At 48.2% G+C, this 16,093-nt stretch overlaps 1 protein-coding gene across 5 annotated transcripts in view; it reads left to right on the forward strand.

Annotated features, from left to right (window-relative positions):
* The window catches only part of MYO18A (myosin XVIIIA), a 264,342-nt gene that overhangs the window by 203,804 nt on the left and 44,445 nt on the right, over positions 1 to 16,093 (forward strand). For 3 of the 5 annotated variants that reach the window (XM_067472195.1, XM_067472196.1, XM_067472198.1), the window contains 3 exons: positions 5,086 to 5,271; positions 5,399 to 5,538; positions 6,758 to 6,802. In XM_067472195.1, the coding sequence (XP_067328296.1) occupies positions 5,086 to 5,271; positions 5,399 to 5,538; positions 6,758 to 6,802 (371 nt within the window). The remainder of the gene's footprint in view (positions 1 to 5,085; positions 5,272 to 5,398; positions 5,539 to 6,757; positions 6,803 to 16,093) is intronic. The other 2 variants (XM_067472197.1, XM_067472199.1) reach the window with 1 other exon arrangement.

A 16,093-nucleotide genomic window follows, 5' to 3' on the forward strand; every position in this document is an offset into this window, starting at 1 on the left:
CACTGTTGACATTTGCTGCCCAGTTTTCTGGATTCTTCCATGCCTGCAGACACGGCTTCCTCCACCTGGAATCTTTTCCTGCCACCTTTTGCTTTTCCATCATTTCCAGCATGACGTGAAATGTCAAAAACGCGTTGCCTCGCGAGCCCGGCTGGCATCCCGGGAGTGTTCAGGCTTGATTTGCTCTCCTGCCCTTTCCTTTGACTTTTCCGTCGTCGTCCGCACTACCCGGAGAACTCTCCTCCCACTCCCCATTTCAAACGGAATGTACTTCTCAATGCCTGAACGGAGTTTCCAATTACTAAAAGGCTGGAAGTGCAGGGTCTGAATGGAAAAAGGCACCGAAGGGAAGCAGGTTTCTTTATTACTAGCTTGGGTCCCCGATGCTGCCCGAGTTATGTGAAAAAACCTATTTTGTACTTATGCAAAATGCATCCGGTTGTGGGTGAACTACAACTCCCATCATGCCAGGGTGATCCCCTGACACTTCACTTCAAGTTTGTTATGTTGAGCAATTTTGCGCTAGATGCATCCTCGGTGGAGTTCACTGTGCTCTCTGGCTGTAGGGTGAACTACAGCTCCCATCATGCCAGGGTAACCCCCTGACACTCCACTTCAAGTTTGTTACGTTGAGCAATTTTGCGCTAGATGCATCCTCGGTGGAGTTCAGTGTGCTCTTTGGCTGTAGGGTGAACTACAACTCCCATCATGCCAGGGTAACCCCCTGACACTCCACTTCTAGTTTGTTATGTTGAGCAATTTTGCGCTAGATGCATCCACAGTGGGGTTCAGTGTGCTCTATGGATGTAGGGTGAACTACAACTCCCATCATGCCAGGGTAACCCCCTGACACTCCACTTCAAGTTTGTTACGTTGAGCAACTTTGCGCTAGATTCATCCTCGGTGGAGTTCAGTGTGCTCTCTTGATGTAGGGTGAACTACAACTCCCATCATGCCAGAGTAACCCCATTACACGCCACTTCAAGTTTGTTATGTTGAGCAATTTTGTGCTAGATGCATCCTCGGGGGAGTCCAGTGTGCTCTCTGGCTGTAGTTGCTGTGATTTATAGTTCCCCTACAATCCAAGAGCATTCTGAACTCCACCAATGACGGAATTGGACCAATCTTGGCATACAGAACTCCCATCGGGCCAGGGTAACCCCCTGACACTCCACTTCAAGTTTGTTACGTTGAGCAATTTTGCGCTAGATGCATCCTCGGTGGGGTTCAGTGTGCTCTCTGGATGTAGGGTGAACTACAACTCCCATCATGCCAGGGTAACCCCCTGACACTCCACTTCAAGTTTGTTATGTTGAACAATTTTACACTAGATGTATCCTCAGTGGAGCTCAGTGTGCTCTCTGGCTGTAGTTGCTGTGATTTATAGTTCCCCTACAATCCAAGAGCATTCTGAACTCCACCAATGACGGAATTGAACCAATCTTGGCATACAGAACTCCCATCATGCCAGGGTAACCCCCTGACACTCCACTTCAAGTTTGTTATGTTGAGCAACTTTGCGCTAGATGCATCCTCGGTGGGGTTCAGTGTGCTCTTTGGATGTAGGGTGAACTACAACTCCCATCATGCCAAGGTAACCCCCTGACACTCCACTTCAAGTTTGTTACGTTGAGCAACTTTGCGCTAGATGCATCCTCGGTGGGGTTCAGTGTGCTCTCTGGCTGTAGGGTAAACTACAACTCCCATCATGCCAGGGTAAACCCCTGACACTCCACTTCAAGTTTGTTACGTTGAGCAACTTTGCGCTAGATGCATCCTCGGTGGAGTTCAGTGTGCTCTCTGGATGTAGGGTGAACTACAACTCCCATCATGCCAGAGTAACCCCATTACACACCACCTATGTTGAGCAATTTTGCGCTAGATGCATCATCGGTGGGGTTCAGTGTGCTCTCTGGCTGTAGTTGCTGGGATTTATAGTTCCCCTACAATCCAAGAGCATTCTGAACTTCACCAATGATGGAATTGAACCAGTCTTGGCATACAGAACTCCCATCATGCCAGGGTAACCCCCTGATACTCCACTTCAAGTTTGTTACGTTGAGCAATTTTGCTCTAGCTGCATCATCGGTGGGGTTCAGTGTACTCTCTGGATGTAGGGTGAACTACAGCTCCCATCATGCCAGGGTAACCCCCTGACACTCCACTTCAAGTTTGTTACGTTGAGCAATTTTGCGCTAGATGCATCCTCAGTGGAGTTCAGTGTGCTCTCTGGCTGTAGGGTGAACTACAACTCCCATCATGCCAGGGTAACCCCCTGACACTCCACTTCAAGTTTGTTACGTTGAGCAATTTTGCGCTAGAAAGATGCATCCTCGGTGGAGTTCAGTGTGCTCTCTGGCTGTAGTTGCTGGGATTTATAGTTCCCCTACAATCCAAGAGCATTCTGAACTCCACCTATGATGGAATTGAACCAATCTTGTCATACAGAACTCCCATCATGCCAGGGTAACCCCCTGACACTCCACTTCAAGTTTGTTACGTTGAGCAATTTTGCGCTAGATGCATCCTCGGTGGGGTTCAGTGTGCTCTCTGGATGTAGGGTGAACCACAGCTCCCATCATGTCAGGGTAACCCCCTGACACCCCACTGTTTGTTACAATGAGCAATTTTGCGCAAGATGCATTCTCGGTGGAGTTCACTGTGCTCTCTGGCTGTAGTTGCTGGGATTTATAGTTCCCCTACAATCCAAGAGCATTCTGAACTCCACCAATGATGGAATTGAACCAATCTTGGCATACAGAACTCCCATCATGCCAGGGTAACCCCCTGACACTCCACTTCAAGTTTGTTACGTTGAGCAATTTTGCGCTAGATGCATCCTCGGTGGGGTTCAGTGTGCTCTCTGGATGTAGGGTGAACTATAACTCACATCATGCCAGGGTAACCCCCTGACACTCCACTTCAAGTTTGTTACATTGAGCAATTTTGCGCTAGATGCATCCTCGGTGGGGTTCAGTGTGCTCTCTGGATGTAGGGTGAACTATAACTCACATCATGCCAGGGTAACCCCCTGACACTCCACTTCAAGTTTGTTATGTTGAGCAATTTTGTGCTAGATGCATCCTCGGTGGAGTTCAGTGTGCTCTTTGGCTGTAGGGTGAACTACAACTCCCATCATGCCAGGGTAACCCCCTGACACTCCACTTCAAGTTTGTTACAATGAGCAATTTTGCGCAAGATGCATTCTCGGTGGAGTTCACTGTGCTCTCTGGCTGTAGTTGCTGGGATTTATAGTTCCCCTACAATCCAAGAGCATTCTGAACTCCACCAATGATGGAATTGAACCAATCTTGGCATACAGAACTCCCATCATGCCAGGGTAACCCCCTGACACTCCACTTCAAGTTTGTTACATTGAGCAATTTTGCGCTATATGCATCCTCGGTGGGGTTCAGTGTGCTCTCTGGATGTAGGGTGAACTATAACTCACATCATGCCAGGGTAACCCCCTGACACTCCACTTCAAGTTTGTTACGTTGAGCAATTTTGCGCTAGATGCGTCCTCGGTGGAGTTCAGTGTGCTCTCTGGCTGTAGGGTGAACTACAACTCCCATCATGCCAGGGTAACCCCCTGACACTCCACTTCAAGTTTGTTACGTTGAGCAATTTTGCGCTAGATGCATCCTCGGTGGGGTTCAGTGTGCTCTCTGGATGTAGGGTGAACTACAAATCCCATCATGCCAGGGTAACCCCCTGACACTCCACTTCAAGTTTGTTACGTTGAGCAATTTTGTGCTAGATGCATCCTCGGTGGAGTTCAGTGTGCTCTCTGGCTGTAGTTGCTGGGATTTATACTTCCCCTACATTCCAAGAGCATTCTGAACTCCACCTATGATGGAATTGAACCAATCTTGTCATACAGAACTCCCATCATGCCAGGGTAACCCCCTGACACTCCACTTCAAGTTTGTTGCGTTGAGCAACTTTGCGCTAGATGCATCCTCGGTGGGGTTCGGTGTGCTGTCTGGATGTAGGGTGAACTACAACTCCCATCATGCCAGGGTAACCCCCTGACACTCCACTTCAAATTTGTTATGTTGAGCAACTCTGCGCTAGATGCATCCTCGGTGGGGTTCAGTGTGCTCTCTGGATGTAGTGTGAACTACAGCTCCCATCATGCCAGGGTAACCCCTTGACACTCCACTTCAAGTTTGTTATGTTGAGCAATTTTGCGCTAGATGCATCATCAGTGGGGTTCAGTGTGCTCTCTGGCTGTAGTTGCTGTGATTTATAGTTCCCCTACAATCCCAAGAGCATTCTGAACTCCACCAATGACGGAATTGAACCAATCTTGGCATACAGAACTTCCATCATGCCAGGGTAACCCCCTGACACTCCACTTCAAGTTTGGTATGTTGAGCAATTTTGTGCTAGATGCATCCTCGGTGGGGTTCAGTGTGCTCTCTGGATGTAGGGTGAACTACAACTCCCATCATGCCAGGGTAACCCCCTGACACTCCACTTCAAGTTTGTTATGTTGAGCAACTTTGCGCTAGATGCATCCTCGGTGGGGTTCAGTGTGCTCTCTGAATGTAGGGTGAACTACAACTCCCATCATGCTAGGGTAACCCCCCTGACACTCCACTTCAAGTTTGTTACGTTGAGCAATTTTTCGCTAGATGCATCCTCGGTGGGGTTCAGTGTGCTCTCTGGATGTAGGGTGAACTACAACTCCCATCATACCAGGGTAACCCCTGACACTCCACTTCAAGTTTGTTACGTTGAGCAATTTTGCGCTAGATGCATCATCGGTGGGGTTCAGTGTGCTCTCTGGCTGTAGTTGCTGGGATTTATAGTTCCCCTACAATCCAAGAGCATTCTGAACTCCACCAATGATGGAATTGAACCAAACGTGGCACACAGAACTCTCACGACCAAGAGAAAATACTGGGAGGGTTTGGTGGGCATTGGCCTTGAATTTGGGAGTTGTAGTTCACTTGCATCCAGAACGCAAACAATGATGAATCTGGACCAGACTTGGCACAAATACTCAATATAACGAAATGTATAGCTCACCTAAGGGATGGTTCCCAGTTTCACCTTCTGATTCCCGGCTTTCCGCAGAGCTTGGCCACTCGCTTGAAGGAGAACATGGAGAAGCTGACGGAGGAGCGGGACCAGCGGACGGCAGCGGAGAACCGGGAGAAGGAGCAGAACAAGCGGCTGCAGCGCCAGTTGCGGGACACCAAGGAGGAGATGGCCGAGCTGGCCAAGAAGGAAGCCGAGGCCAGCCGGAAGAAGCACGAACTGGTGAGGCCGGAGGCGTGGCGTTCGAGAATGCCTCATCCTGTCTGTAGGGCCCCATAGATGGTCCTCCGTGGGTCGTGGGTCTCTTTGCCGTCCCCACGGCGCTCATTTCTCTCTCTCATTCTGGTAGGAGATGGACTTGGAGAGCTTAGAAGCCGCCAACCAGAGCTTGCAGTCGGATCTGAAGCTGGCCTTCAAGCGGATCGGGGACCTGCAGGCCGCCATTGAGGACGAGATGGAGAGCGACGAGAACGAGGATCTCATCAACAGGTAAGAGCATAACACAAGTCCTTTTACTGCAGGTCCAAAGCCAAATCTAGCCCGGCATCACAGCTATATATCTCCGAGGCAGCGTGAGACAGTGATGGGTGTCCTCTTAGTCAGAGGTGAACCACAAATCCATTAAGCAAAGGGTGAGCAGACCTTCACTGTCTGGATGTCTGGGATGTCACCTTCCAGGAGTCCCAACTGACAGGTTCTGGGAGTTATAGGAGTTCTGGGAGTTTCGCTGTAATAGGCAGTTAGAGCACGGCTTTTATTGTTGTTGTCGGTGTACTCCAGACCAGGAAAGCCCTCTGACTTGAAACATCACACAATGCAAGCAGTTTATTGAAGATATTTTAAAAGCAGTAGCAGTAAAAAACACTCCATAAAAATAGGTAAACCCAACTAGGTAGAAAGATAAGCAGGAACATCTAGTCCAGGAAATTAATCCACCAGAGTTCATGAAAAACAAGGTCAAATTCCAAAACTTGCATCATGAATCAAAAAAGGCACTTAACACACAAATCTATCCAAGGCAAGGGTTCCAGGGACCAGGAAAGATGTCTTGAGTCAGTTTCCAACATTGCTTCGTCTGACTACAGATTCTGTACTTGATACTTTTATCCCCTAATCTACTCTATGTCCCAAGCAGCTAGGAACGGATTTCGTTTCAGCCTTGACTCTGCTATCAATCTCTCTCTCAGCCTGGCAGAACGCCTGAGAGATTGGTTTGTTTGCCTATACTGACTAAAAACATGCCTAGTATCTGCAGGCTCATTAATTTCTGCAGCTGGGCCAGGTGCCGAGCTTTTCTCAGGCTCAAAGTCCTGGGAATTCTCTGGTAGCAATTCAGGCCCTCTTCCAGGGACCACAGCATCATCCCCAAACCCTTCAGGAACATTCTCATCAGAAAAGACACTTTGAACAGGAATCTCATTGTCATTTTCTGCATCTAGAGCAACCTCATCATTAGAAACATCCTTAGATACATGAATCTCATTGTCATTCCCAACATCCAGAGTACCCTGAGCATTGGACACAATCACAGGCTGAACTCCAACAGTCGTCTCCTTTCTCCGTGGGTTCAGGTGCCGATCCGAAGCTCCCTCCGTCATCATAAGTCCTTTCTTTCCCCTTTTTGGTTTCTTTATTTTTCCGATTCCCCGTCTCCATGTGTTTTATTTTCCTTTGTCGTATCTCTCACCTCCCCGTCCCTGTTCCCCAGTTTGCAGGACATGGTGGCAAAGTACCAGAGGCGCAAGAATAAGCCGTGAGGATGAGTTCTTGTCCTTTTCCCCCCTCTTGCTACTCCTAACCTCAAGCATGGAGGGGAAGCGTCCCCCCTAAAACCCGGTTTTATTTGCATGCCCTCCTTAAGCATGTCTATTGACTTTCAGAACTCTAACTGGCATTGCTGTGTCCCCAAGATGTGACACTAACTACGGCATAGCAAAAGAGTGGCGTATATAATCGAAATTTGCATTGAACCTGCTCGAAGGAGCTTGAGAATGATGGGGATTGTTGTGCCTTGAAGTCACCTTTGACATATTTTTTTATGAGAACACTACTACAATATGGCCATACAGCCCAAAAAACGTACAACAACCCAGCTTCTATTCAACCGTTTCAAACCTTCCTGCTTGGGTGGTGATGGCATGATTGTCAGCATAGATGAAACTCTGTCCTTTTTGACAGTGGCTGGTCATTTGTGTAAATGTTGATCATTGATGGAGTGAGTACACTCCCCTGAGGTAGACCGTTCTGTCTTCGCCATCTGCTTCTCTGGCCCTGGAACTCAACAAAAAAGCTCCTGTTCTGCAGCTGATTTCCTTGAGTGGTGATGGCACGATCATCAGCATAGATGAAACTCTCTGTCCTTTTTGACAGTGGCTGGTCATTTGTGTAAATGTTGATCATTGATGGAGTGAACACGCTCCCCTGAGGCAGGCTGTTCTGTCTTCACCATCTGCTTCTCTGGCCCTGGAACTCAACAAAAAAGCTCCTGTTTTGTAGCAGATTTCCTATAAAGCGGGTGAGGTGGTCGTACTTTGTGATATTATAAATTTTTCTCAGGAGAAGTGACTTGCAGTATCTAGAGCCTAAAAGCAGCGAAGTGTCTACTGCGTTCTTGCTGACTTTGGAGAGCTTTGGAGAGCTTCTGTTCAACCATTTCAAAGCTCCCTGCTTGGGTGGTGATGGCACGATCGTCAGCATAGATGAAACTTAGATGGATTAGGAATCAGCTGGTTTTCCCAATAATAGGCAGTAAGAGCACCTCAAGCTTTGGAGAGCTTCTGTTCAACCATTTCAAAGCTCCCTGCTTAGTGGTGATGGCACGATCGTCAGCATAGATGAAATTTAGATGGATTATAAATCAACTGGTTTTCCCAGCAATAGTCAGTAAGAGCACCTAATGCTTCAGAGAGCTTCTGTTCAACCATTTCAAAGCTCCATGCTTGGGTGGTGATGGCACGATCGTCAGCATAGATGAAACTTAGATGGATTAGGAATCAGCTGGTTTCCCCTGGAATAGGCAGTAAGAGGGCCTAAAGCTTTAGAGAGCTTCTGTTCAACCATTTCAAAGCTCCCTACTTAGGCGGTGATGGCATGATCATCAGCATAGATGAGACTGTGTCCCTTCTGGCAGTGACTGATCATTTGTGTAAATGTCAAACATTGATGGAGCAAGCACGCTTTCCTGAGGCAGGCCGTTCTTCTGTTTCCACCATCTGCTTCTCTGGCCCTGGAACTCAACAAAAAAGCTCCTGTTTTGTAGCAGATTTCCTATGAAGCAAGTGAGGTGGTCGTCCTTTGTGATATTATAAATTTTTCTCAGGAGAAGTGACTTGCATGCAGTATCCAGAGCCTAAAAGCAGCAAAGAGTCTATTGTGTTCTTACTGATTTTGGAGAGCTTTGGAGAGCTTCTGTCCAACCATCTCAAAGCTCCCTGCTTTGGTGGTGATGGCACAATCGTCAGCGTAGATGAAACTCTCTCCTTTTTGACAGTGGCTGGTCATTTGTGTAAATGTTGATCATTGATGGAGTGAGCACGCTCCCCTGAGGCAGGCCATTCTTCTATCTTCGCCATCTGCTTCTCTGGCCCTGGAACTCAACAAAAAAGCTCCTGTTTGGCAGCAGATTTCCTATGAAGCAAGTGAGGTGGTCGTCCTTTGTGATATTATACATTTTTCTCAGGAGAAGTGACTTGCAGTAGCCAGAACCTGAAAACAGTAAAGAGTATACTTCTTTCTTGCTGACTTTGGAGAGCTTTGGAGAGCTTATGTCCAACCATTTCAAAGTTCCCTGCTTGAGTGGTGATGGCACGATTGTCAGCATAGATGAAACTTAGATGGATTAGGAATCAGCTGGTTTCCCCTGTAATAGGCAGTAAGAGCGCCTAAAGCTTTGGAGAGCCTCTGTTCAACCATTTCAAAGCTCCCTGCTTGAGTGGTGATGGCACGTTCGTCAACATAGATGAAACTAAGCTAGATTAGGAATCAGCTGTTTTCCCTGTAATAGGCAGTAAGAGCACCTAAAGCTTTGGAGAGCTTTTGTTCAACCATTTCTAAGCTCCCTGCTTTGGTGGTGATGGCACAATCGTCAGCGTAGATGAATCTCTGTCCTTTTTGACAGTGGCTGGTCATTTGTGTAAATGTTGATCATTGATGGAGTGACCATGCTCCCCCGAGGCAGGCCGTTCTTCTGCTTCCGCCATCTGCTTCTCTCGCAGGGAACTCAACAAAAAAGCTCCTGTTTGGTAGCAGATTTCCTATAAGGCGGGTGAGATGGTTGCCCTTTGTGATATTATAAATTTTTCTCAGGAGAAGTGACTTGCATGCAGTATCCAGAGCCTAAAAGCAGCAAAGAGTCTATTGTGTTCTTACTGATTTTGGAGAGCTTTGGAGAGCTTTTGTTCAACCATTTCAAAGCTCCCTGCTTTGGTGGTGATGGCACAATCGTCAGCGTAGATGAAACTCTCTGTCCTTTTTGACAGTGGCTGGTCATTTGTGTAAATGTTGATCATTGATGGAGTGACCATGCTCCCCTGAGGCAGGCCGTTCTTCTGTTTTCTCCTTCTGCTTCTCTGGCCCTGGAACTCAACAAAAAAGCTCCTGTTTTTTAGCAGATTTCCTATGAAGCAAGTGAGGTGGTGGTCTTTTGTGATATTAACATTTTTCTCAGGAGAAGTGACTTGCATGCAGTATCCAGAGCCTAAAAGCAGCAAAGAGTCTATTGTGTTCTTACTGATTTTGGAGAGCTTTGGAGAGCTTCTGTCCAACCATTACAGAGCTCCTTGCTTGGGTGGTGATGGCATGATTGTCAGCGTAGATGAAACTCTCTGTCCTTTTTGACAGTGGCTGGTCATTTGTGTAAATGCCAAACATTGATGGAGTGAGCATGCTCCCCCGAGGCAGGCCGTTCTTCTGCTTCCGCCATCTGCTTCTCTCGCGTGGAACTCAAGAAAAAGGCTCCTGTTCGGTAGCAGATTTCCTATGAAGCAAGTGAGGGGGTAGTCCTTTGTGATATTACAATTTTTTCTCAGGAGAAGTGACTTGCAGTATCCAGAGCCTCAAAGCCGCAAAGAGTCTACTGCATTCTTGCTGACTTTGGAGAGCTTTGGAGCTTTGGAGAGCTTCTGTCCAACCATTTCAAAGCTCCCTGCTTTGGTGGTGATGGCACGATTGTCAGCATAGATGAAACTTAGATGGATTAAGAATCAGCTGGTTTCCCCTGTAATAGGCAGTAAGAGCACCTAAAGCTTTGGAGAGCTTCTGTTCAACCATTTCAAAGCTCCCTGCTTGGGTGGTGATGGCATGATCGTCAGCATAGATGAAACTTAGCTGGATTAGGAATCAGCTGGTATTCGCTGTAATAGGCAGTTAGAGCACCTAAAGCTTTGGAGAGCTTTTGTTCAACCATTTCTAAGCTCCCTTCTTGAGCGGTGATGGCAGGATCGTCAGCATAGATGAAACTTAGATGGATTAGGAATCAGCTGGTTTTCCCTGTAATAGTTTTGATACGGCCAATAGGCCAATCAATAAAACATATCGTATCCCTGTAATAGACAGTAAGAGCACCTAAAGCTTCAGAGAGGTTCTGTTCAACTGTTTCAAAGCTCCCTGCTTTGGTGGTGATGGCACAATCGTCAGCGTAGATGAAACTCTCTGTCCTTTTTGACAGTGGCTGGTCATTTGTGTAAATGCCAAACATTGATGGAGTGACCATGCTCCCCTGAGGCAGGCCGTTCTTCTGCTTCTGCCATCTGCTTCTCTCGCGTGGAACTCAACAAAAAAGCTCCTGTTTGGTAGCAGGTTTCCTATAAGGCGGGTGAGGTGGTCGTCCTTTGTGAAGAGAAGGGGCGTTTGGAGAAGATAAGGTCTGTCTTTAAGCACCTGTTTTGTATTCCGAGGTGTCTCCTAGCTTTCTGTGGGGGAAGATATCCCCCCTTTGGGAATGCAAAATGGTCCCCTGGATCTCTGAAGCTTTCCATCATTGGGTCAGACCCTTGTCTTGCGGCGCTTCCTTTGAGCCCGGGGTTTTGTCTCCGTCGGCAGACGAGTGGTGATGGCGAGGTGTGTGCGTATCTGCCTGTGTCTCCTTCCTTCTCCTCCTTATCAGCTTCCTCTCCTTGCGCTGGAGATGGGCCCGGACGGGGCGGCGGTGGCAGGATCTATACGGGCTAATGATAAATGTAATTGCGTGGAGCAGTGATGGAGGGCCGCGGGAGCCTCGTTGTCACACACAATTAATGTCCCCCGCCGCTCTGTCTGCGTTTGCGCCGTCCCCCCGCGATTTGGGTCCCGGTTAACTAATGGCACGCTCGCCTGGACATAAATTGCCTTTGACGGGAGGTTTAATTCCGACCATTTAGAACATCGGCTGCCCCCAGAGTTTGTTTACGGGGCGCTTGCTTTGGTGCCTTTGGAGTCCCTCTCCCCGAGATGATCGGAAAGGGAGAGCAAAATAACCAAGTGCCTCCTGGCATTTATCCCCGGAGCAAGAGATGGGCCAGATCAAGGCTTTGGAAGGAAGGAAGGAAGGAAGGAAGGAAGGAAGGAAGGAAGGAAGGAAGGAAAGAAGAAAGGAGATGGGGATTCAGAGTAAATGAGCCTTCGCGTGAGGTTGCGGTGAGGAGAGCATTCCTTAAACAGGGCATTAGATAGAAGTCTACCATATAGTCTTCTTCGACAAGGTCCCCCATGACCTTCTGGCAAGGAAACTAGTCCAATGTGGGCTAGGCAAAACTACGGTGAGGTGGATCTGGAATTGGTTAAGTGGACGAACACAGAGAGTGCTCACTAATGCTTCCTCTTCATCTTGGAAAGAAGTGACGAGTGGAGTGCCACAAGCAGGGTTCCGTCCTGGGCCCGGTCCTGTTCAACATCTTTATTAATGACTTAGATGAAGGGCTAGAAGGCAGGATCATTGGGAGGGACAGCCAATAGTCCAGAGGACAGGAGCAGAATTCAAAACGATCTTGACAGATTAGAGAGATGATTGGCCAAAACTAACAAAATGAAGTTCAACAGTGACAAATGCAAGATACTCCACTTTGGCAGAAAAAATGAAATGCAAAGATACAGAATGGGGGACAATGCCTGGCTCGAGAGCAGTACGTGTGAAAAAGATCTTGGAGTCCTCGTGGACAACAAGTTAAACATGAGCCAGGAATGTGATGTGGCGGCAAAAAAAGCCAATGGGATTTTGGCCTGCATCAAGAGGAGCCTAGTGTCTAGATCTAAGGAAGTCATGCTACCCCTCTATTCTGCTTTGGTTAGACCACATCTGGAATACTGTGTCCAATTCTGGGCACCACAATTCAAGAGAGATATTGACAAGCTGGAATGTGTCCAGAGGAGGGCGACTCAAATGATCAAGGGTCTGGAGAACAAGCCCTATGAGGAGCGGCTTAGGGAACTGGGCATGTTTAGCCTGAAGAAGAGAAGGCTGAGAGGAGATATGATGATAGCCATGTATAAATATGTGAGAGGAAGCCACAGGGAGGAGGAGGAGGGAGCAAGCTTCCTTTCTGCTTCCTTGGAGACTAGGACGCAATGGAACAATGGCTTCACACTACAAGAGAGGAGATTCCATCTGAAGATGAGGAAGAACTTCCTGACAGTGAGCCGTTCAGCAGTGGAACTCTCTGCCCCGGAGTGTGGTGGAGGCTCCTTCTTTGGAAGCTTTCAAGCAGAGGCTGGATGGCCATCTGTCAGGGGTGATTTGAATGCAATATTCCTGCTTCTTGGCAGAATGGGGTTGGACTGGATGATGGCCCAGGAGGTCTCTTCCAACTCTTTGATTCTATGATTCTATGATTCTATGATTCTCTTAGGCGATCCCTTGTAGCTCGAGGATGATGGTCCTCCAGGTGTAGTATCTTGGCGGTGGGTCCATAGGTGGTTGGGATCCACATGTTCTCCCGCATCAGTTTCCAGATGGAAGGCTACATCTGGAACACTGTGTCCATTCTGGGCAAAGCAATTCAAGAAGAAGATGGAGAAGATGGAAGGTGTCCTCAATGTCAACGGTTTGGAAACCAAGCCCAACTGCTGGAGATAGAGGGGATGTGTCGCGAGGAGAAACCAAGTGGACACGAGAGCCATGTTTACATATTTGAAAGGATGTCACATTCCTTTCCTGAGACGAGTGGAGCAATGAAAAGAGATACAACATATATAGACAGACACAGAGGCAATTTAACATTCCAGCTTTTCCAGCTTCATGAGGATATGCTTGATTCCGGCCACAGGGGGAGCTCCGCTTCACCATCCACTTGTGACATCGAGTCCTTGATGGAGTACTTCCTCATTCTTACGCACGCTGCTGGAAGGTTTTATGGCATCGTAAATTAGTTAAATTAACCTCCCCACATAAAGCGGTACCTAAATTCCCTACTTGACAGATGCAGCTGTCTTTCAGGCTGCATAGGTCAACAGCAAGCTAGACTATTCTAGGCAGGAGCTCATTCCGACCCAGGCTGGCTTCGAACTCATGATCTCTTGGTCAGCAGTGATTTAATGCCGATGGCTACTAACTAGTTGCACCACAGACCAGGTTGGACTGGGGCCCTTGGGGTCTCTTCTAACGCTAGGATTCTATTATTAGTGTTCCCAGAAAGATGTAAATAACTTTCCATGGAAGAGACCTGGTGGGTCATCATCCAGTCCAACCCCATTCTGCCAGGAAACAGGGAAATCGTGTCCGAAGCACCCCCGAGAGATGGCCACATGACCTTTGAGGCATCTACGGACAATGTCAGTTCGAATCTGGGGAGCGGGGTGAGCCCCCACTCTTAGCCCCAGCTTCTACCAACCTAGCAGTTCAAAAACATGCAAATGCGAGTAGAATCCTAGAGTTGGAAGAGACCTCATGGGCCATCTAGTTCAACTCCATCCTGCCAAGAAGCAGGAAAATCGCATTCAAAACACCTCCAACAGATGGCCATCCAGCCTCTAAAAGCCTCCAAAGAAGGCACCTCCACCACACTCCGGGGCAGAGAGTTCCACTGCTGAATGGCTCTCAGAGTCAGGAAGTTCTTCCTAATGTTCAGATGAAATCTCCTTTCTTGTAGTTTGAAGCCATGGCTCCATTGCGTCCAAGTCTCCATCTTGCTCCCTCCTTCCTATGACTTCCTCTCACATATTTATCCATGACCCTCATCATGTCTCCTCTCAGCCTTCTCTTCTTCAGGCTGAACATGCCCAGCTCTTTGAGCCGCTCCTCATAGGGCTTGTTCTCCAGACCCTTGATCCTTTGAAGCGCCCTCCTTTGGACACACTCTAGCATAGAGTCAACATCTCCCTTCAATTGTGGTGCCCAGAACTGGACACTGTGTGATTCCAGTTGTGGTCTAACCAAGGCAGAATAAAGCATGACTTCTCTGGATTTGCACAGACTACGGTATCATCAGCATATTGGAGTTCTATAGCAGATGTTGTTGTGACCTTGGTTTTGGCTCTCAATAGCTTGACATCTGTCCGATGGAAGGTTTCCACTCCAGTGGGGAGTTTCCCAAGTCTCATAGCAATGAAGATGGGTAGCATGACTTCTCTGGATTTGCACAGACTACGGTATCATCATCATACTGGAGTTCTATAGCAGATGTTGTTGTGACCTTGGTTTTGGCTCTCAATAGCTTGACATCTGTCCGATGGATGGTTTCCACTCCAGTGGGGAGTTTCCCATCCACAAAATGAAGATGAAGATGGAAAATAAGATGGGGACAATAACAACACCTCCCTATTTGACACCTGATTCCAACTTCAGTTGGTCACTTGGGAGGTGTTGCTTTCCAAGGCTGTTGTCATCGTGGAGGAGCTGCAGGATGTCCACAAGTTTGTCAGGACACCCGAGCCGCTCCTCATAGGGCTTGTTTGACGTTGACACCCGAGCCGCTCCTCATAGGGCTTGTTCGACACTGGGGAGAACCTCCCAAGTTCTGAAGAAGATGGAGATCTTTGGCAAGCAAGGCATCTCCGTTGACACTCGGCGCCCAGGCATATTATTTCATATTTGCTTCATGCCATCCTGATCGATTGCGGAGGGAGAGGCGCATTCCTCAGGGCCGCAAACGGAGGTGGAAGCCGCGCATACTGAGTCTGGGCTCCTTTGGAGTTCCTGAAGTCCTCCCCGTCGGCCCCTGAGCACTCCAGCTCTTCCGAGGCAAGGCGCGGGATCGTTAAGCTGGTATAAATAACTTGCGTTGCAGAGATACACCCACAGGGCCAGGAGGAGCGCAGAGACGTGGAACCGCAGAAGGAAGAAGAGGAGGAGATAATTCTTGGGTTCCTTCAAAAGCGTGTGGGTGGCGTGGAGATACACACACACACACACACACACAGAGAGAGAGAGAGTCATCTTCAGGGAAAACCAACTGATCCCTAATCCATCTAAAACACAGACATGTGCCTTTCACCTTAAGAACAGACAAGCATCCTGAGCTCTGAAGATCACCTGGGAAGGAATCCCACAGGAGCATTGTAGCACAACCAAGTACCTGGGAGTCACTCTGGACCGTGCCCTGACCTACAAGAAGCACTGCCTGAATATCAAGCAAAAAGTGGGTGCTAGAAACAATATCATACGAAAGCTGACTGGCACAACCTGGGGATCACAACCAGACACAGTGAAGACATCTGCCCTTGCGCTATGCTACTCTGCTGCTGAGTATGCATGCCCAGTGTGGAACACATCTCACCACAATAAAACAGTGGATGTGGCTCTTAATGAGACATGCCGCATTATCATGGGGTGTCTGCGCCCTACACCACTGGAAAAATTACATTGCTTAGCCGGTATTGCACCACCTGACATCCGCCGGGAAGTAGCAGCCAATAATGAAAGGACCAAGGCAGAGACATCTCCAGCTCATCCCCTGTTTGGGTATCAGCCAGCACGTCAATGACTTAATCTAGAAATAGTTTTCTAAGATCTACAGAGACACTCGCTGGAACACCTCAGCAAGCGAGAGTCCAAAAGTGGCAGGCTCAAACCCAGAACCTTAACCAATGGCTGATACCAAATGAGAGACTCCCCCCTGGGCACACAGAGGACTGG

The sequence above is a fragment of the Anolis sagrei genome, chromosome 11 (assembly GCF_037176765.1).
Source record: "Anolis sagrei isolate rAnoSag1 chromosome 11, rAnoSag1.mat, whole genome shotgun sequence".
NCBI lineage: Eukaryota > Metazoa > Chordata > Lepidosauria > Squamata > Dactyloidae > Anolis > Anolis sagrei.